Source organism: Thermobia domestica, chromosome 5 (genome assembly GCF_964235325.1).
Source record: "Thermobia domestica chromosome 5, izTheDome1.hap1.1, whole genome shotgun sequence".
Classification (NCBI taxonomy): Eukaryota; Metazoa; Arthropoda; class Insecta; order Zygentoma; family Lepismatidae; genus Thermobia; species Thermobia domestica.
The window spans coordinates 67,390,515-67,413,806 of NC_137458.1; the positions used below are offsets into that span (position 1 = coordinate 67,390,515).

General features: G+C 35.3%; 1 protein-coding gene across 2 annotated transcripts in view; it reads left to right on the top strand.

The window, feature by feature from the left end:
• The first annotated feature begins 6,100 nt into the window (after positions 1-6,100).
• mus81 (mus81 structure-specific endonuclease subunit) overlaps positions 6,101-23,292 on the top strand; it is a 77,760-nt gene continuing 60,568 nt past the window's right edge. The window contains exons 1-4 of one of the 2 annotated variants that reach the window (XM_081758729.1): positions 6,101-6,346; positions 12,385-12,563; positions 15,565-15,700; positions 19,750-19,880. In XM_081758729.1, coding sequence (XP_081614855.1) covers positions 12,411-12,563; positions 15,565-15,700; positions 19,750-19,880 — 420 coding nt within the window. In that variant the 5' untranslated portion in view covers positions 6,101-6,346; positions 12,385-12,410. The remainder of the gene's footprint in view (positions 6,347-12,384; positions 12,564-15,564; positions 15,701-19,749; positions 19,881-23,292) is intronic. The other variant, XM_081758730.1, reaches the window with a different exon arrangement.

Here is a 23,292-nt window from a genome sequence, read left to right on the forward strand (position 1 = left end):
CTTTCGTTCCATCAGAGCATACACTGTTGTGATGCACGTTTGTCCTGTCAGCACTCGGTTACATACACTTGGGTGAAGTGTTTAGGAGCCATATAAAATTTACCGTCCATAAGCCATGTTTCACTGCTGGATAATTCTCTTAGACAATTTTCTGTTCCAAAAATGATACGTCTAGATTCAGCTTCCGCTCCATTGTCATAGAATAAAAATGTTTTTTTGGCTCTGATCCTTTAGTGAGTGTCCATTCTCCTGAAAGAGCAAACAAAGGAAATTAGAATTGTTGGTACACCACCAGGAGATCTAATATAGTTATGTATGAACTTAAAGCAACTTAAAGCAGATATAGTTTCCGGTAAATTTCAGAAAACTACTCAAATCAGTCCATTAATTCCAAAGTTATAAGCAAAATAAATTTTACACAAGAGAAAGAAATTTTGTCGCTGACTGTACATTCGTCACTGGTTTGATTCATTGCGATGGAGCAGTTCTAGTTAATAACATGTAAATTTAAATATCTATTACATTAAGAGTATTTTCTCACATTTTCTGTACTTCTATTATAAATGGTGCCAAAATTTCTGTTTGCTTCGTTTCTTGGTGCCAAAATTACCAATGCCAAAATTACCGTGTCAAAACTACTGGTGCCAAAATTTCCGCCTTTCGCTTAGGCCACAAAGTAATTGTATGTGTAAAAACTATTGCAAAAAATCAAAACTGATATTACATAGAGAATAAAGTGAGGACATGGTAAAAACGCGATAAAAGCACGTGCGTGACGATGGTCGTAGCCAGGAAAAATTTAAATGGTTGGATATTTTTCACGCTACTACCTGAACCTGCTGTCTCTACACAGCGCATCATTCACATATAAGCATGAATCTCCTTATTATTCCTCTCATCTGTACATGTCCCTTTGCAGACACAAGTGAAAGACGTCTTGATAAAAATCGGCAAGAGATACCGTAAAGGAGAGATTTTTTTGATTACTTTTTCAATATCTTGTACCGATTGCAAGATTTGATCCTACTTCCGGTTGGAGTTTTTAATTCATGTATGATCAGTGTTTTCTTTCTTCTTGCATGCAGTATGTAATAAGCAAATAATTACATAAACTAACTAACTCTATGGCCTATGGAATCCGGAGGTTCAATGCCGCGTTTACAAAAACTCTCCACTGTCTATCCTTAGCCAATTGGATCCAGTTTCAACTTTGTATTCCCATTTCTGCGAGATCCATCTTAATGTTGTCCTAACATCTGCGCCAAGGTCTTCCTAAAGGTCGTTTTCCGGCTGGTCTTCCAGTTAAGATTTTGAAAGCGTTCGTTCTTTCTTCCATCCTGGCTACATGACCTGCCCACCTGAGCCTCCTAGATTTGATGACCCTAACAATACTTGGTAAACCGTATAAATTATGAAGTTCCTCGTTATGAAGGTTCAGCCATTCCCTATTCCCGTTTCTCTTGGGTCCGAATATTCGTCTCAGGATCTTGTTCTCAAATACTTTCAACCTATGTTTTTCCTTTCGAATAAGCGACCATGTTTCGCAAACATCCCAGCTAACACAAATTGGAACAGAAGACGTTTTTTAAAGAGTATCACATGACGTCATTTTTTTGGTGATAATGTCATCAAATATCACGTGATCTGCGACGTCTTCTGTAAGGTGCAGTAGACGTCTACAGAGGACGATTTGTGCACCGTCATTTCTTTCACCTCGATTTCGTCGTCCGTAGACGTCTACTGATGACCTATATGGTACCATCATGGTATGTCATCTTTTTAACCTCAATCACGTCATCCTGGTACCTACTTGAGGTACCCTTTTGGTTATCCTGGTACCCATTGGTAATCATGTAAGAGAGATGTCAAAATTTGGCAGAACCGCGTGTTCAAGTAATGCCACTTGTGCTTTTAAGTTTACAATTGGAGCGTTCCTATGAAACCATGACCAGTGCTACTAAAACTCGTATCACTGCCAAAAACCCACTTCTTTCCACTACCCTTACTAGCGCGTATACCCATAATCGCTGACGTGTTTGCTCCCTTCGGACGCATTCCCGCGCGTTCGCACTGCCCTGACTTGATTAGATAGTATTCGTGCTTCTTAGTGGCAACATAGCAAAGGTTAGTTTAGTTTTAAAGTTTTATGCTACACATCTAGAAGCCGCATTAATAAGTAAATCGTAAAACAATAGTTGGGGTATGTTTAGCAGAAGGGTCCCAGAGGTACGTAAAAAATATAAAATTTATAGAAATGGGTTGATGCAAGTACTTAGACCTCACATATCCCTAACCAAACCTATTGTTAACAGAAATAAGTGAAATTCTATGATTTATTCGAAAATTATGCTGGACCCTAAAGTAACAATCTAACAAACTAATCTAACCTAAGCTAATGTGAAAAGAAATCACCAAAATTGTAACATTTTTCTTAGAAAAAATTGCTGTACCTCTTCTGCTAGACATATATCTAATTGTAATTTTTAAAACAATTCCGGTGGCACCCTTGAATTGTATCTATGCGAAAGTGGAAAGCTTTTAGGAAACAATAAGAAAGAAACTAATGAAAGATTTATAATTTATCAACAATTATTTCAAGTCATGTGCCAAAATTAAACCTGTACGGGAAATTCAATGCAAATACTCACTTGTCTTAAATCTGATGTTTTTTTTTTTTTTTTATTTATTTTCACAGGAAGCCAATTTTCTTGTGGTTGTTCCCGTTTTAAGCGCGCGTTCGAAACGAGTAGACACTTTATATGGAGGCCATAGAACTTGACATTTTCGTGGAGTGAGCCAAATTTCGTTGGCAATGATAACTGAATTGCCTTCAGGCAACTGTATCTCGGGTTCTTCCTCAATGAGACAATACATAGTTCTTCTTCACCCTAATTAAATGCAATGTTCTGAAAAGATAAGATGAGATAATTTACCTTCTCCTCCGGTATAGTAGCACAGTGGTCTGTTATGACAATCTTGCTGTAAAACGAGTACTTTTACTACTAAAAATTAAATTAACAGTACGCGACTTTCTAAATGATGGACGCGCGCTATTCTATCATGTGATTCTATCAAGCACGTCTCCCAGCATGCACTGTTCTAAGAACGTCCGCGCTTTTAGCACCTCAAAAAGACGTCCTTTTTGGGTGATGTTTAAGCCGTCAGTTCTTTCAACCATTCTGGTACGTGATAAACACGTACAATTTCGGTCATGTTTGACACGTCATTTTACTACCATTCTGGCACGTGATAAACACGTACAATTTCGGTCATGTTTGACACGTCATTTTTACTACCATTTTGGTACGTGATAAAGACGTTCCAAATTTTCAAAATACGTCATTTTGAATTTGAACCCCTCCAAAAAAAAGTTCATGGTCTGGTTTGTGTTAGCTGGGATACAGAACAACACGCATGATTATCGTTTTATATATTTTAAAATAAGCTAAAACATTACACATACAATCAATTATAATGTCAGTGATATATGGTGTACATTCGGCAAAACACTCTAAACAATAAAGATTCAACTTAGACTGGATAAATGTTTATCCTTAGTTTGTCATTATAATTTGGCCATGAAAACGCCTGAAAGATATGTAACCCCCATATACAATTATGTGTTGTTGAAATGTATAATGGGTAGGATATGATGTTTTAGTTTCTTTCTTTTAATTTGAACACTTCATATGTACCCGTTAAAATGTGATGAAGAAATAATAGCCATGTTTTTTAAATATTCAATTAAAACCGGACAATCTACGCAAAATTTGCAATCAATCAGTGAAAACGTCATCTTTCTACAGCCTGCAGTTTCCGAGATCTCGCTGTCGAAAGGATTGGCCACAAACATATGAACGCCCACAACCGTATAGTTAAAAAAAACTCCAAAGATGACAGAACAATTCATTTGCATTTATTTTGGAGAAGGTTTATTAAAATGGAAAGGCTTTGAACAATAATTTAAAAGAATAAACTTGTCTTAAAATACCTCTTTAAGTAATTTATTTAAAGTACGCCTTTTAAAAAATATTTGTCTTTGTTATAAACGTGAAATCACAAATAACTATAAATGAAAGGTTTGAAAACTGAAGTTATAGGTTGGAGCTCAGTCGCTCGTAATTACTATTGCAGCATTTTAATAGATATCTCAAAAACTACGCACGGTTCAGCAATTTGGCCCGCTTTCGTTGGCGTTCAGTTGTGCAAAAGCTTGCCAGTGGCGTTTGTTCCGTCTTTCTAGCTCAATAATCATTGCTACGTCTATATGGAACGGGAGTTGCCTCCCTCTTAGTGTTGCCATATCACCATCAATAATCCGAAACTGAGGTCGCCGCCTGACATCTGACTTTTTTATGTTTGGGTTACAAATGGTTCAAATCCGCTACTTTTGGAGCGCAGCCTCGCTACATTTTAATCTTCAGATCTGGCAACACTGTGTAGGTTTTTGAGAATGAAGTAGAAGAAGAAGGAGAAGCAACGTCAGTGATGCCAATTGAAGGGAAATTTCCCTTGGCGCAGGGAAATTTTGAGTAAATTTTGGAGAAAAGGGAAAAAGGGAAATTGCTTGTAATCTCTCAATATTGCAGGGAAATTTGAACCTCTCTTCAATCATTTATAGACTGAATGTATTTACGTATCTGATTAATCTCATTAAAATTCAGTATAAATTCAACATCCTATATGTTCCAAACATAATCCGTTGCACATATTTCACATAAATTCTCACAAGTTATCTTGCTTTGCATTCGTTAATATTTATCAACATTGCACATCGATCAACATATTCAGTTAAATTCGAAACATTACAACAATGCTTATTTAAAATCTTTTATCAGAATTAATCTTTCCATTGTTGAATTAAATACAATGCAATAAGATGAAATATTTCTCAATTAAATTATCACTCCAACTATTATAACAGTTTGGTTTTCTCAATCAGAAGATGTTTTTCCCAACCAGAAAATTGATTTTGAAGAGGATTAATCGAAGTAAGAGAAGAAAATCTGCGTGTCGTGAATGTAAATATATGGGCGAATACTGGGTCATTAGTGTATGTTTGTTTTTGTTAGTTTACAAATTTTCTGGTGACTGTGCATACTGAATTATAAATTCTTAAGAACTCCGCATATTTAAACTTTGTATTGTGCTTGCGAACATTCCTCGTGTACAGCCAAAGACAGTAGCAGCTAGAGTTTTCTTTGTAACTGTTCGTATTCGTTTCAGTAAATATGGGAGTGCTGTTCTCCACGTTTTTCGCTGTTATCTCCTTTCCACACTTTCTGCAATTTGTTATTAGGTTCATTAATCCGTGCTCTTCACAAACTTTTAGAAGATTTTGCTCGTTATCAACGTATTGCTTCACAAATGTTAAATATGTTAGTTCACTGCCCTTGTACATTCGCCATGTTGATAACATAAATGCTCGTTTCCTTCCCGAGATGCAAGTGTTCCGTTACCTTGCGCCAAGTAGTTCCCTCCGCTCGCCGTATAGTCCCATGTTTGTAACCGCTTATATATAACAAATAAACAGATTTTTCGAGACTCTTATATATTATCAAGCACACAAACGATCAAATTATCCATATTTTTCCTGTAAATTTTAAAAATTTTCCTGTAAACGGACGCCCAACTTTGGAATTTAACCCTTAAAATCTATTATGATATCTAGGATAAAAATTAAATTTACATAATATTTATTTTATATTTGTTATGATTTATTTAGGTTGTCCGTCCTGACCGAGATATTTATAGGGTTTTTCCTCAGTCACACCAGGCAAATGCAGAGATTGCACCTTTAACATAGGTTCTGGCCTACACCTTTCCATATCCTTTCCCCTCCTCTATCGCGACGCCTTAGATTCCTAATAAATAAATCAAGTTCAAATTCTGCGTAAGCTCAAAGGAAGGCTGTCAGGTATCTGCTTGTATGTGGTGATAATATTGGGGTGAGGGGGTAAAAGCTAAAACGATTAGAAATACGTTTACTAAATACAGTACTTGAACGGTTTGGATGAAGGGAAATTTTGTCCGAGAAAGGGAAATTCTGAAGCTTGTGAAGGGAAAACGTCTCTGAAGGAATTGGCATCACTGAGCAACGTTAAACCGCGGATAAATTTGAATGTTGCTATTTTCGAAAAATCTTCTGAATAAAATAGAATACTAACTATTATCAGTTTCACTAGAAACTTTGAAATGTTGATAGAATGCTATTAATAAGAGTTGGTAAATAAAAGGAGTGTTTTGATACAAAAATTGAGTACTTTCCGTCGCATTAGTAGAATTTGGTACTTCACTGACATGAAATGAAATGACTGCATACCTTTAAAAGGTATCTGCTATCCAGGTACGTAGTGAGTATCTGCTGTCCGCAGAGGTGAGTGCGGATTTTGCCCCGAAATCCCTACTTTTCTCTAAATTTAGCCTAATATTGGGGGTGATTTAACAAATTTTAATATAATTTATGGTCATAATGAATTTTGATTCATCCCAGAATACTTGGCGTAGACTAGATGCCTGATAATTTCTGTATTGTTTATTGAATAATTATTTACAACACTAGTTTGATTATTGATGATAAATTTGAATATCATGCAGGCGAAATTTAAGCACACTACTTGAAATAACGGTTGAAAAATTTTAATTCTTTTACTAATTTTGGCACTACTCGACGAGACGGTTCTATCAAATTTTGACATTTCTTATAGAGCCTATTTTCAGCTTAGGTTAAAGCTTTGTATTTCTTTTGGCTGAGCATAAATTCTAATTACGGGGTGCCAGAATTCGCCACAAAATATAGCTGAGCGTTAGAAGGGGGTAAGGTTAGAAGCCCCGCATGGTTCGTTGTTTTCTACCTTTATCACAATTTAGACAAGAACAAGGTACTCAATTTTGGAGCCTATATTTACCTTTATAGTTTGTATTGGCCCCCAACAATTAGCCCGAACATCACTAAATGAGGAGCTCCATTACTACTTAAAGATTGACTTCAGGAGGGCTCAGTATAAATACAGTGTGGACATATGGCATAAAAACTACAGTGCATAAACCAAAAATCAACTTGTGCTAGGCGACCACTAGAAAGCACAAATGCTATCTAACCGAGTCGACAGGAGCGCAGCTCGGGGCTAAGCGTTGGCGACGGGTGAATCCGTAGGGACCAGGCACGTCTGCGATGGGGGTATACGCATAAACTGGGATAGTGGAAGAGCACACTTATACATACAATACTTTCACTATCATTCAAAACTCTTTTCAATATAATTACTGTGCAATGGTAGTAATTACTTATATTCGCGGTCTCATTCCTCCAAGAAAAATTTTTCGCACCGTATTTTACTTACACATTTTCTATTTGGTAGAACCGTCTCCTCGAGTGAAAGCCTAACTTTCTTATTGTCATCCCAAAGATTTGTACTGGACGATATGACAATAACCTTAGCATAGATAGAGTTCAAGGGAGCAATTAATAGTAACTTTGAAAAATCAGTTTTTATAATTTGGGTATGAATACGAACAATGTTTAGCAGAAGGGTTCCAGTTATTGTTTTCTAAAAAATGTTACAATTTCGGTAGTTTCTGTTCACATTAGGTTAGCTCGGGTTAGTTTAAGTTACTTATGTTAGATCACGTTAGCGTAAAGGTCCGGAATAATTTTCGAAAACATGATAGAATTTCGCTTATTTCTATTAATATTACGTTAGTTTAAGTTAGTTTAGTTTCGGTTAGGTTAGATTTGGTTAGGATTTTGTTATGTTAAGTCTAAGCACTTTCATCTTCCATTTCTCAGTTAAATTTTGTATTTTTTACGTATTACTGAACCCCGTCTGCTAAACATTTACCATGAATACAATGTTCAGGCATTGCCTTATGAACGATAGTGCAGGAACCTATGCTAGGTGGTAACTATAAAGTACGAATGCTATCTAACCAAATTCGGGCAGGACGAAGCTGGTGGGCCCATGTTTGAAGTAAGCACGTAATTTTGTAAGAATATGGTGAATTGGGACGTGTTTGAAGTATGTTGAATGGGGCTACCAAAACCTTTGAACTTGCAGAACGTAGCGTTTTTCTGGATTTCAAAGTTTAGATTTTTCCTTTACTTTACCTTTCGCGCGTGGACTTGTCCGTGTGCGACCTTTCGTTCTCCTCGCCATGAAGCTCGTTATAACTGACACATCACTTGAACTTGCAATAACCACCCGAACTTCATGTCTAACGACACCACCACCACGGTATTTAAGCAATACCACCACCACCACGGTTGGTGCGTAAACAATATCCAAATTCAGTGGTAGAAGTCAGTTGGTGGTGTTACAATTTTCGGTACTTAGGCGGCATATATTGGACTATTATTAGGACTCGAACATTGCCGTATCAAAGTTAACAACTACTTTAGATTCAAAATTTGACTTTTCATAGAAGGCACCCTGATGGATGACTTGGAGCATGAGAATTGTTAGTAACCCTCCTTCGACACTTAATATTCTTCCAAATACGGTGGTGAACGTGCTTGTTTCTAATATCACTTAGCACAGTATAACAGTGTTGTTGTTGCTTCGAACCTTGACTCCCTGTGGACTTATTAATCTTAAAACCTGAAGCGCGACGGTAATACTGTAGGTTCGACGGTAATATCGGTAATTTTGGACACGTAATTTGCACGCTCCCCAACCCTCCATGATTATGAGGACTAAAGTGGGACGGCGTCAAGAGTGTTACTATTTATCTCGTCAACTATGAAAACTATGAATTTGACACTAACGTCCGGAATTTCTAGTATTTATAGTCTCCCTTTATCAGGGTGTCTACTGGTCATGAAAGTCATGAAAGTCATGAAAAAGTCATATATTTTGCTTAGTGGTCATGAAAGTCATGAAAAAGTCCTTTATTTACCCAACTGGTCATGAAAATCTGAAATCTCAGAGTATATTTTTATACTTCATACTTTTATACCTCATACTGCGTGTACTGAAACAGTTGTATCAGGTCAGTAATTGTGAGAATTTCCCTCACCAGTTAGTGCTGGCTAACTGGTACTTTACTGTCTTCCTAGCTGCTCCCCATTTCATCTTCTAGTCTCTGTAATTTAGTAACAACTTTTTACTGTCCAACTTTCTGATCTGCTATTTCTTTACTTCTAAGAAATGTAAATTGTGTATTTTTGGGCCTTTAGACTTATGCAAATAATATTATTCGTTTGAGTTTGCAGATTTTAAATTTGATGATCTATTTTTTTAAAACGAATTTCTTTTGTAATTTGTTTTGTTTTTGGGCAGTTCTCTGAGTGCTTAATTTTAGACAAATTTCTGCTAGATGGATAATTATACTCAGAATTAAAACTTGAAATACAGTTGATTCACTGGTAAGAGCAGGCCCGTATTTAGGTAAGTGCTATTCTGTGCTCGAGCACAAGGCGGCAGAATTTTAGATTCTTTCTTTAAGATTCACAATAAGTGATATTTAAGACTAGCAACCCGCATAGTTCCGATGCACCACTGATGGTAGGGGTTTAGTATTACTAATGGTAAATTTTTATCGCCATGGTCATGAAAATTTGAACAAAAAGGTCATGAAAAGTCATGAAAAAGTCATGAATTTACTTTCTGGTATTCCAGTAGACACCCTGTTTATGCATACATTTTGACACCCCGTAATTCCCTCTCCCCCGTCCCAAAATTCGAAAAAAGAGCTTCGTAGGCGGTTAGACCTGGTGAAAACCTATATGACTCTAGCTCGTCCCTTTTTATGTGGAAAGCTGATGACAGACAGATAAGACGCACACATTATTTTACGTCCATTTAAGATGAGGAGTTTCTGTTACGGATTTCATCTTCCTAATTTGACGGACTCGTGAGATATTCAATTTTTCTAATAAAGTGTGATCCCTGTTCCTCCCTCAGGATACACATTTTAATCAAATCTGTGAATCTTCAGGGATTCCTATGGTACTCTCTTTCTCTCCCTCCTTACCCACTTATGTGGAGTTGACTTTTTTGATGAGACTTCTCCATAAAGCCATGTCCCGGAATCCTTTTTCTGTTACACCTTTCTTCCTGAAGTCATTCTTAATAATGTCCATGCATTTCCTTCTTGGACTCCTCCACCTCTTTTCCTATTCACTTCCGTTGTCATTATTCTTTCGTCCACATAATCGATTGTTAGCTCCCAACGTAAGCATACGGGAGCTTATAGTTTCATTCCATGTATAGCGCGTGTGTATGGTACTTCAATTCTCGGTAACTACTGGCCGAATATGAACCAAATTTGGTCGGCAAATAGCCCATATCCAAAGGAATAAAAATTTGTGACTGGGTTTGGCTAATGATAGACTTTGCTAGGCTTGACTCGGCATGTATGTGGTACTTCTTTTTTGTAACTTGCCCTGATCTAAACGAAATTCACCAGACAAGTAGCTCATTGTCTAAGGAATAAATATCGCTGTATTTGGTACCGGGATTCGGCTCTCCTTGCATGTGGTACTTTACTTCTCGGTTATTAATGGCGGGATATAAACCAAATTCGATTGGCGTATAGCCCATGGTCTAAGGAATAAAAAATTACTATATTTGGTAGCAGAGCTTGGCTTTGGCCTGATTCTTCTTGTATGTGGTACTTTATTTATCGGTAGCTATTGGCTGTTTGAACAAAATTTGGTGAGTGAATAGCGCAGGAATAGGAACTAAAGATATCTGTATTTGCCTGGGACAGGTTCGGCTCTACAACAGAGGCTGTATTCCACAGCTTCGCAGCTTTCTTCGTTCGGTTCATCTTGGCTTATTCTTCTCGTTAGATGGCCATGCCACTGCAGTCTTCTTTCTTGGATTGTCTTGGACCTTGGTTGTTCCCCTCACTCTGACATTCCTCACTGAATAAATAAAAGGTAATTTCAGTATTATAGAATTAAGAGCGGTATTTTCGAAAATGCTGAAACACGTGTTTTCTTACTATTATTAAAGAATTTATCTGCTGAGTTGCATCTCTCTCTAACTACAGCATTCATAAGATATATGTCCTTAAATAAAGAGACAACCTCACTTTTACCCGTTAGGATATATATATTCACAAAAATTCTTTCTTACCTTTTGCTTTCGTGACAGGGAGAGAATTCTGTCCAAATTTCACGTTTCTAACTGTAGTAATGTGACTTGGGCAAGTGAGTCGCTTTTACTCTTTTATACATAATATATTGGTTTCAGTCACTGATTATTCTTAACGGATACCATTGATATTAAAAGTAATACATATTTAGTATTACAGGATTACGTTTAGTTGTTGCAGTAATGAAATTGTCTTTAAATGAACTTTCAGTATCTAATTATTGAATGATTTTTTAAAGTAATATCCTGCATAAGGACATACTATGACTATACTGTATAAACATAACGTATATTGAATTCATTGTCGAATGTAGAGTGAATTCTGGTAATTGGCGATTCATTTATGAACGTTGCACAATAGTGTTGTGCCATTTCCATTTACTGATGACTGAGAAACACGTTCGAAAATTTTATCTTATACAATACAGGATTTGGTAGTACTGATGGAGAAAGAATAGGAACACATGTTTAAATATAAAAGTTTTAATGGAGATGACTATTAATATTATGATTAGTGATATTACGTAAAATAAACATTTGTTTATGTATTTTAATATTTAGTTGAAAATCTAACCAACACCTCTAGGTGCTCTAAAGAAGACAACATAACACCAATTGTTATAAAGAATAAGTTTAAGATTTGAGCACTTATGGTTAACGGTTTTAAAATTAAGGAATATCTTTATTGCGGAATTTCTCAAATTATCATGAGTAGAAAACCACTGATACCATAATCGCAAAGATGCAATAAAATACAAATGTAAATCGATTACATTTTAATATGATCGTAATTTGAACCCACTAATGAAGCAAGTTTTTGTGTAACTAAAGTGTTTTCTTTTTTGGTGGGGAGAAGTCTTCAAGGTTTTTGAATGTCAATAAACATAGTTATGTTGTAATTTGTATTTGTTTATGCATAGTGAAAGATTGGAATTAAAAATTGGGTTATGTTTAGCAGAAGGGGTCCAGAAGCACATAAAAAACACAAAATTTACAGGAGAAATGGACGATGCAAGTATTTAGACCTTACATAACATAACCAAATCTAACCTAACCTAACCCAAACTAAACTAATTTGACCTAATATAAACACAAATAAGCGAAATTCTATAATTTTTTTATATAATTATGCTGGGCACTTAATCTAACGTAAACTAACCAATTTGAAGAGAAATTGCCGAAATTTTAACATATCTTAGAAACATTTGCTGGACCCCTTCTGCTAAACATTAGCCTTAAAATATTGTTACGTTATTAACTACCATATATAATTACTTCATTTCAGTTAGCTTATTTATTATATAAGAAGAAATGGAATCCGAAGAAGAAGAAGAAACCTCGAAGAGTTGTAGGAGAAAGTCAGCAAAGAGGAAATGCCCAAATCCTCTATTTGAGACATGGCTGACGGAGCTGAGAGATTATGCTGCCGAGAAGAATTCAAATATGAAATACGTATTTGGAAAGGTACGAATTTTAAGATTCTATTACTGTTCGTCTTGAGGTGAATTTAATCATGGAAATTATTGTGCAGTATAAGTAAGTAAAATCTAATTATAATATAATAATAATTACAAAGTATTAATGTATACTGTTGGAGGGAGGTTAATCCAATTTGTGAGTCAGAAATTAGAAGAAGAAAATATTTATTTTCTCCTTGTAATGTTCTCCACAAATGCTGTCAAGGTAGGCGCATAGAAAGTTAGAACAAAGTATCCTAGACTAGAGAATGCAAATCAAGATATGATATTACATGTTCATCTTTGGTAACACACACACAAAGCTTTAACAATAATTTGTAATTACTAATGCAGGAATTTTAAATTAAAACGATACTGGCGGAATGTGTTATGAATATTGTGCACGTGCTCTATTAGGCAGAGGTTGTTAGAGCAGTAGTGTATAGAATTGCAGAATAAACAAGAATTCTTTGAAAATTGAACAATTAGATGTCCTAAGAAGTAGAATTGAATGAGATGTAAGATCTTTAAATAGTATGGATGAGATAGAAAGATATAATAGAAAGAAGGGTTCATTAATCCAAGATAATAAGTGCTTTAGTGTTTATAGTGATTTGCAATAGTTCTGATTCTAGTGCAATACTTGTCGGGTATTTAATGTAATAAGAAAAATTGCATTATATCTTGAAACCCATAAAAGCTCAAATTAATCAAAATATAAGTAACTAAATCTATGACCTATAGATGTTCAATACCGCATTCACAAAAGCTCTCCATTGACTTCTGTCCTTGGCCAACTGGATCCAGTTTTTACTTTGCAATCCTATTTCTGCGAAATCCATCATAAATATTAACTTCCCATCTGCGCCTAGGTCTTCCTAATGGCCTTTTCCACCTGGGTTCCCAGTTAAAAATTTGAAAGCGTTTTTAATTTCTTCCATTCTGGGTGCATAACCTGCCTATCTGAACCTCCTAGACTTGATATCCCTAACAAAAAGTAACACTAGAGAATAGGAGGAAATAGAATTCTAATAATTCACAAATTATCCACACCACTTTAACCATTTTAAACTTCAATGGAAGAGGTGCATTCATTCAAAATATCTGACCTTTTATCAACTCCAAATAGGTTGTTATTCGTTTGTTACACTAACATCGGAAATAGTACCTGAGATTTTTTAAAAGAACACTGGGTGCATACAAATTACATTCAATGTACACTCATGTCCAAAATGATTATCGCATATCTATAACTGTCTTATTGTGGCAATAAAATTTGATAATGATTTTGCAGAATACTTTTAATACTAATACTATGTGTATAATCGAGAACTGTATATTTGTGGTAAATTTTATAGGAAAAAAATTATAAATACGAAAATTGTAATGAATAAAATAAAATGTTCTTAAATGGACAAGAAAATGTTAGTTTCGTTTTATTGTTCTTATTTACTGCTCTTTTGACATGAACTTTGCCACATACATGTCTTTGCCGATTATACACGTACTAACATTATAAGAAATACCAGGCGAATTCTTTATCAAATTATATTCCTAGGATAACATATTTATAGACATGCGACAATAATTTTGGACGTGAGTGTACCTAATTCATATATATATACACTACACCTGACTTTTTTTATGTTGATAAAGGAAGAGCTTCAGTCAAAGGCAGCAGGGTTGGCTTGTTTAAACCAAGGTTTAAACCAGCTGGTTTTTTCAAAAAAAAAAAAAAAAAAAAAAAAAAAAAAAAAAAAAAAAAAAAAAACTGGTTTAAACCAAAAAACAAAAAGATGTTCGTAAAAGTGTAAGTGTTTGTAAAATCTTGATGAACACACATTTGTGGGTTATCACGTTTCACTTCCGTATATTATTCGTATTATATTCAGACCTAAATTGCCCATTCATTACTCAAAAAGATTATACTACAAAAGCAACTTTTTTACAAGTTTATAAATGTTTATTTTGTGATTTTTTTGTAGTTGTTATTATTGTTATGTAATTGCAATCGAAGAAAAATTCTACATATTGTTTCGTTTCAATGTTAACTAATGATAAAATACATCGTAAATGCCGTACTTTTTGTGCGTGTGTGTGGGGCGGGGGGTCATACAGACCCCACGAGAGGCATTTAGTGAAATAAGTATCTTTGGTATCTATTTATGTATAAATGAGTTTGAGCCAAAGTGGACTCAAATAATTCGTATCTTTATTCACTTTTCTTATTGATATGCAGATTAAGTCGGTGTATTTCTTTAATTTGGACCAATAAAAGACGTTGTTAACTAATTTGAACTAAATTAGTTCTTCTGTACTCCGTAATACTTTGAAATTGTTCATATGTAATTCTGTGTAATGGTTTCACTTGTGCAACTGTTTATCTTTCTGTCCTTCTGAAATGACTCTTGACAGTTATATTAAGAAGCATGTAAAGATCAGTACAACGTTTTTTTTTTTTTTTTTTTTTTTTTTTTTTTTTTTTATATCAGGATTCCTTCGTGAGTGAATCGGCAGACATATCGCATTTGTGGCCAATTAGTCCTGATTCTGAGTTCAAATGAAGGACAATTTCTCTCGGATGTAACTCGAGAAGCGGTTTTTATTCCGCTTTAAGCTTATGTGACCCCTTCCAGCATAACCCGGTTGTTGCATAATAACATCAAGGCGAAACAAACTTATTTCTGTCCATATATGATATAAATATATAGAGCAAATCATTTAAACCATAAAAACCTGGTTTAAACCAAAAACTTTTTTTTTTTTTTTTTTTTTTTAAATAAAAACCATGGTTTTTGCCAACCCTGAAAGGCAGCTCTGTATAGAAGGTCATGACAGGCGAAGTAATGTAACTTGTGAGGTATGAGGTTCAAAATCTTTCCATGCATAATATGTGTTACGTATAAAATTTAGAAATTTTATATTGTGTAACTACATTGACTGAAAGTAATTGGTCTAGTACTCGTAGTATGATAAAAGTAAAGGCTGTAATTTTTTTTCTTTTATAGGCTTTACAATCATTGAGGAAATATCCATTGCCTCTTAAAACTGGAAGAGATTGCAAGATACTTGAACATTTCGGGGATAGAATTTGTTTGCTTCTGGATAGAAGATTAGCAGAATACAAAGCAAAACATGGAGATGGTTTGTATATTTCTTTTATTTATTTTCCCAAAAGTTCAACTCTAATTTTGACCTATTTTGATTAAAGGTTGTAATAAGTGAAGTAGATTTTTTTTTTTTTTTGTTTATATGTACATTGTGTGCATTTTTAAAGCATCGAGGCTGTGAGATAAGATGTGAATCTGTAGCTTAACGTTGTTTTCAAACACATATTGTCATCGAGAATCTAATCTGCCTTCTACTACTACTACTACTACTACTACTTAAAAAAAAAAAGAGAGATTTATGTAATATTATGCAGAAATTTAAATTACAAGTGAACGAAATTATTAATATCGTATTTACATTATTGTTTATGGAAATTGGAGCACCAAAAAAGACGCTTGTGGAGGAATGAAATTTATACCTGAGATTCATTACATGACTATACAGAAATTGTTACAATTTCAGGACAGTACAGCTTCTTGATAAACTAGTACAGTGAAACCTCTCTAAAGCGGACAGCCGTGGGGAATCAAAAATTGTCCGCTATAGAGAGGTGTCCACCTTACAGAGGTTTCAATATTTTCTTACGTAAATTAATAAACAAGATAATATGCAATTAGAAAAAATGTTTTTGCATGAATCACGTATTTATGAATATTACCAAAATGTTACTTGAGTCATCCAATTCCCTATGTTCGAGGCTCAACATTGGAATAAGATGTTATAGTTCTCTGCACTTTACATTTATCGCTACTTACTACGTTTTCGGTGTGTTGCTTTAATTTGTGAGTTAATTGCAGTCCAGTAATGACTTTTTTTTTTTTTTTTTTTTTTTTTTTAAGACAATATGTGAACCCGTGGTCAAAAATACCAAACTTGTCTTCTGCTTGGTTAGAGATTTCAGCGGGACAGTAGAATGCTGTGTCATTCCAAACAGTGGGCAACTGTCAATCACTTTTGTTCTGAAACAGGTTGGGTGGAAGTAGAATGCAAGCAAAGGATATAAGGGTGTTGTGAAACAGAGACCCTTCCTCTGGGTTGCTGAACAGACAGTTGAGGAGGCAAAATGTTGTCACACCCTCATGTTCTTCCTTGGTGACATACGTATGAATTACTAAAAGTGTATTTTTACTGTACTTTTCAACTTGTTTTTAGAGAAAGTGTCCGTAATAGGAAGTAAATAATACCTATAAAAGACAAGAAAGAGTGTCCGTGTCCGTACTAGAGTGTGTCCGCTTTAGAGAGGTTTGTCAATATGTTTTTTTTTTTTTTTTTTTTTCCTATTACGGTGTTTGGAGATTACAAAATATGTCCGTTATGGGAGGTGTCCGTTAGTAGAGGTTTCACTGTATACCATTAAGTCCACATGTGGTGCAATTAGATCCTGTATACGTTAGGCATCGAGTCAAACTCCGATTGATATATTCCTGAGGAATCGACTGAAGTTGGTTGTGTGCGAGTTTACGTGACATTAACACTGTCTGCTGGAGAACTATGACGAACAAGATGCCTGATGAGTAACCATATCCCTTATATATTCAATGGGTCATATACCAGACCGCCGTGCATGCCAGTTATGTCATCTCTCAAGGGGGGCTTTCACATTCCGGGATTCGTGTGACCGGGCATTGTCGTGCTGAGATGTGGCCTCTTGTGTAGCGGTAATCACTGTATGCGGACATGCGAAACTCGTCTAAAAATACAACCACACCAGTTAGCACTAGGATGGTATTTACACGCACATTGTAGACTGAAGCATTTGTGGTTCTGGATTAAAGAAGGTGACCAGAGGCATTGGTGCTGCCATCAGTCCAGCGTTCAACAGACGTGTTGAAACGTCAACACGGACAAGTCCACATTCGTTACCATACTCTAGAATCGAGCTAAAGTTCTGGTAGACCCTGTACTGTTCGTCTCGGCCATGTGGACAAAAAGTCTTGTTATCCTGTATACAGGGTTTATACAAACTGAAAAGTCAGGGAAATTAACGATGATCAGGGAAATCAATCAAAAGTGAGGGGAAAATTTGAAGTTTCGTCGTATGTTTGTTTTAATAAATGGAGAACACTTAAAAATAATAGAAATATTTTTAACGTAACTTTAAACTTCTTTGCCCATAATGCCACTATGAATCATTGATTTATTGTATCAAATCCTTCGAGGGATCACATGTTGTGAGTGCGTGAATGCCGACCACGAGCGACCTGAGCTTGCCTGGCATTGTTTTCACTTACTTATGCAGAGTTCTTTTCTTTTTATCCTTTTCTGTCTAAACTCTTTTTCTCAACTCGTTTGTACTTCGGTTTCTCTTTATTTGTGTTCTGGATTATCATAGTGCAGTAATAGCAAACCTTGCATGTATTGAGTTTTTAAATGGGAACTGTAGCTTTTAGTGCATATTCGTAAGATATTTATTGTAATTATTTGCTGAATTAGCATTTTCAAACTGGTTTAATAATTGTTATCAAAGTTTGACCTTCAGCGAAAAGTTTGATTTCGGCAAATCTCGGTACATGTTGCTTGCATATTATTCATAGTGCGATGGAAGCTGGTGTTGAATTGATGGATTGGAATGTGTGTCACCCACTACGTCACTCGCACTAATTATTCAGTAATTCTCCAGCTGTCGAAAAAAGTTTACAGAATGCATAAAGTCCTCTGGTGATGGTTTCCTGTGAAGTTCTGCGGTGTCCGGTGGTTGGAAAATATCATTTGTTTTTAGAGGGCATTGGAAATTTGAGACTATGTACTTGAATTTCTACAACAAGCAAAGCTGCCAAACACAAGACCTGTAGAAACCCTGAAGACGGTAGCAAGCGATCCATTTATCAGATGCAAACTGACTTTCTGCAGGATAATACCCATTCAATCCCTTCCTCCATAGGTTTTAGATTTTAAGGTCACGGCTCCATTGGTCGTTGATACAGTTGAGAAACTTTTATGAGATCTCATGATCCGATGTGTGAAACCAGAACTACTGAAAAGTACTGATATGACAAAAGCGGAAAATATTATTTTGAGCAAAAGTGTCGACATTGGGTTTGCTGCTGTATGTTTCCTCGGACAAATAGGAACAGAAGTCAAAGAACAACAAAAACTTGAATTTTTATATGACTGCCGCTACATCTAACGCCAAACTTTAACAGAGAAGTCTTCTAAGGCACAAAGTAATTAAAGGTCTGTCTTCGTTAGATTCTCAGGTAATTTAGCATTTACCCCATGTAGTTCAAAAGAGATTATCTCTTCTTCTAGACGAATTTCATACACCTGTCATTATTAATGATGTGCTAGCTGGAAATTCCAGAAAAGAATCTTTTTCTCCAGTCTAAGCACAAATGTACTTCAAGAAGTGTTCCAAAGTTCTTACGAATTAGTACAAATTGACGTTACTTACTCCAAGTTTCGTTCTGATATTAAAGAATACAAACGTTTATGGATGATAGTAAAAATTGGGCTGTTATTCTCACAGAAATGCAACGGTTGAAGGCGGATTTTTCGTCAGTAAATCACTCCTAATGGGAAATATGTATTGTAGCACAAAGAAATGTTCATAACCAGGTACAAGAGGCAGGAAGTATTGAGCACATTTAGATCACTAGAAGGATGATGCTTTACATAAAAGGCTTCAGGAGACGCTACGAAGAGTGCTTGCACCAGCAGAAGGAAGAGATAGGTAAGTACAACAAAAAGGAAGCCGGGAAAAGAACCATGGATGCGTAATTGAGAGGTTTGAAGCAACAGAGTTTACGTCTGAAACAGGAAAGTGATCGAAAGGAGGTAGAACTCAACCGAACTGAACGAGATCAAGAAGAGAAAATGGATTCCTTGACGTATATTTCAGTATCTTCCTGAGTGAAAGTTAGTGGTTACGATTTTGCATTTATCTTAAATAATAAACCAATCACTGAGCAAAGCATTTTTTATTATAAAACTAATATCGTGTAACAGTTTCGCCAACCAAGTACTTGGTGATAGTTTGTTATTTAATTATAGTATATGTTAGGCAAAGGTAGATAATGAAGAGAATTATGCGTGAACCTCTTTCTTTGCAATGAAAATTTGTAAGATTAAAATTTATTTTATAGTTATATTGGACACTCCAGTTGTCAGTGAAACGAGTAAAAAGCGCCCTACATCTAATAGGGCACCAAAGAATCAACAGAAGAGGAGTCCAGTGTCGAAACCAAGTGCAACCAGCAAAGCTCCAGTTAGCAAAGTAAGTTATTTAGTCTTTTCCCTTTTAAATATTCGGTGGACAAACACCGTGCTCGTGGGTTTTCTCGGGGTTCTCCCGTTTCCTCCCACTTTATTCATTCCACCATTTCACTCATCTCTCATTATCACCGTCTCCTTTAGCCTAACCGGCATAACCGTGGGACGTAAAACTTAAAGATTTCATTTGCATTTCCTTTTAAATATTCTTCTTTTACTCATCAATAACGATAGTAATACAGGAATTTTCTGTATAGAATTAGGGTCACATATGTCCTTATTAAATTAAGTTGAATAATAATGGAAAGTTTTAGTTACTGTATTTTCGAAATTGATCTTTTCAGTTCATTCCAAACAAACATTCATGTTTTGTTTCCTCGAGTTATATAATACTGAGTTCTCATATGATTCTTCAGTCTGATTCTCTCCTTTATGCAAAGTATTGTACGTCTGTCTTCAGTGGAATAGATACACTGGACAAAGTACAAAAGCGAAAGAAAGAAAATAAGCGAAGATTGGTTACTGTGTTCAAACATGTGTAGAAAGTTTCATTGCTTTTGACTATGCTATACAGAGTTCAGCAAAATTTGTTTGATCCAGTCGTTCAGCTGAGTGCTTACTTTGTTGATCTATTTTATTCTGCCAAAGTAGAGCTTGTCTGTCATCTCAGTACATCATGTATTCTTTCTGAGTCCATTAACTACACTGAGTCGACCCAATCAATCTAATTCCTTTCAGGGAATCGATACTTTGGTTCGGGGAGGTGTTATGAGTTATAGATTATCATAAAAATAAAGATCGAGAAAGATTTATGTTCTTATACGTCTGTAAGTTTTACTTGACGTAAATAATTGGAAAATTCATTTACTTGCCTCAGATATTTACAAGAAACACACTTCTTTCCATTAAAATTTTGTATTTCAAATTAGTAACATCGTTTAATACGTGAAACATATAACAATTAGAATTAAAAATGTAGATAAAACAGATGCTTTCAAAACAATAATGCAGAAATGTTATTGATGATTTCCTTCTAGGGTAACATCAACGAGAAGTGAAGAAATTAATTAAGATTCGAGAAAATCTTTCAATTTAACGTCCCACGTTATGCCCTTTAGGCTAAGATAAAATATGATTAAGGCAAGTGAATGATGATGGAAGAATTGGTGGAATGATAAAGTGGGAGGAAACGGGAGTGTGGACACGATGTTGTCCACCACAAACATACTTGGCCGTGGATCGAACCAGGGACCTCAAGTACCAGAGGTAAGCGCTCTACCACTGAGCCACCGTGCCCGTATATGTATACAGTCTACAGTTGATACCTTGGTTATTTCATTGTACATTTGCAGAGAAAAACAAAATATATTCAATAATTAGGATTTGACAACGGATACTATGATGCATACATAGCTTATAATGTATTGGAAGTGTTGTGTGTGCTTTGGTATAGGTCATCGTTATTAGACAGTTTCTAATAATATAAGTTAATTTAGAAATAGGCTTTTGTGTGTGTGTGTGTGTTTGTGTTTGTTTGTTTGTTTTTGTTGGGTTTGTTTTTGGAATCTGGTACTTCTATGAATATGTTACTACAGCAACTTCCACACTTTTAACATGTCCTCCGACATGCCTTTACTTCTTATTTCATTTGCAAATGTGTTAATGCGAACAATGTTAATGTAGGTTTCTACAGAATGTAGAATTTATACAATATAAAAATAACTAGAGACCTAGCTTTAAAAATATCAAGGAAAGGTGACGGTAGTGAGTACCGTTGCGTACCTCCAGAAAAGTACTCTTTGGGAGTATTTTATTTACTCTAGTTTCAATTGTGAAATGTATGGTAAAACCAGCCGGCTGACATTTTATAATTTAGTAATCAAGGCGTTTAGTTGAAGATGATCCCTTATTAAGTAAAATGTGTATAAATTCACGTCTCCTAAACTTATTTCCACGTCAATTCAATAAAGATAGCAGGATAGTCATTGAAATATGATAGTCCACTAAGACATAGTTTGGCGTATTAGGTAAGTGTAATCTTCGTATTTGTCAGTTGCAGTAATCACAAATAACTGACTTAATAACTTGGTATGAGTATTGTTATCGTTTAAAAGTATAGAAATTGAAAAGAGTTTTCAGTTTAAATGTCTTCGGGGTTAGCATATATGTTCGCAGATTCTTGCTCACCTGGACACTTTATATCTACCTTTTAAAACTCTTCCCCTACTTTAGGGATGACGCGTTTAGCGAAAGGGCTTTTAGTGTACTTTTTTATTGTTGTGTGACAATGTTTGTACTATTTTGTGGTAAATAATTAACTTATTTGTTACTGTGACAGTTGGAAATGTTGTGATTACCAGCAACCTGCCACGATTGCCAGTAATAGCCACTCTGAACTATTCTCCATTTCAGCGTTATAGACCCCTGGGTTCAAACAACTATATCTTCGAGCCCAGTTAAGGTAGAGGCATGAGATATGCACCATTTTACTCACTGAAGTGTTTACTATAACAGGTTATTTGCTTGCAACTCTCTGCTTAATACTTTAGGTTATAAAATAAAAAATGTATTTAAAAATGTAATTTTTTTGCAATAAATTGGTTTCCTTGAAGTTTAAAGAAAAATATCTCAGTTAGTTTTTGCAATACAAGAATGAAATTTTTACTGAATATGAACGAAAGTATACTAAACAAAAGTGCAGTAGTATTTTTAAAATTAATTTTATAGTTAATGTACAATAAGTTATTTTGTTACATGTACCGATCTCTGCCCGTAACTCTATTAGCGAAGAACGGAAAGCACTGAAGTACGCTCCATTGAATGGCAATATTAACAACGTATACAGTTTTAGTTCAGATACAGACAAAAGGTCCGAAATTACAATATGAAAATAGTCATATTTTTTACGATCAGTTACCACTCAGCTGTTGCGACGTTGCCGCATGGAACTTCATGAGTCAGCGTTGCGCGCCGCGCGGGAAACAGAAATTGTGGCTGTGTTTGTTCTTGTGTCGTTGTTTTTTCTCGTATGGTTTATTTTTTATCTTTGTGTGTTTTTTGGTTAGGTTGTAATATAAACAATGGAAAAGCATCATTTTCGAAGTTTCGAGAAACAGTTTATAATAAATGCAAGATCATTTTTTGATTTGGAGAAACAAAACAACGCCCCACAATTTTCGTTCTCCCAATCCATCAAAAGAACTGCCGAATGCTTAAAGGTGTCTGAAAAAACTGTGAAGCGTGTTTCAAGTGAGTTTCGCAATAATAGTGTCCTAGAATCTCCGAAAAAAACAGGTTCGCCGTCAAACAAGTTGGTTATAGACGAATTCCTTCAAGGGTGTATTCGCCGGAAGCTCCACAAATTTTATGTGCGAAAAGAGTATCCAACGGTAAAGAAACTCTTGGAACAGATAAGA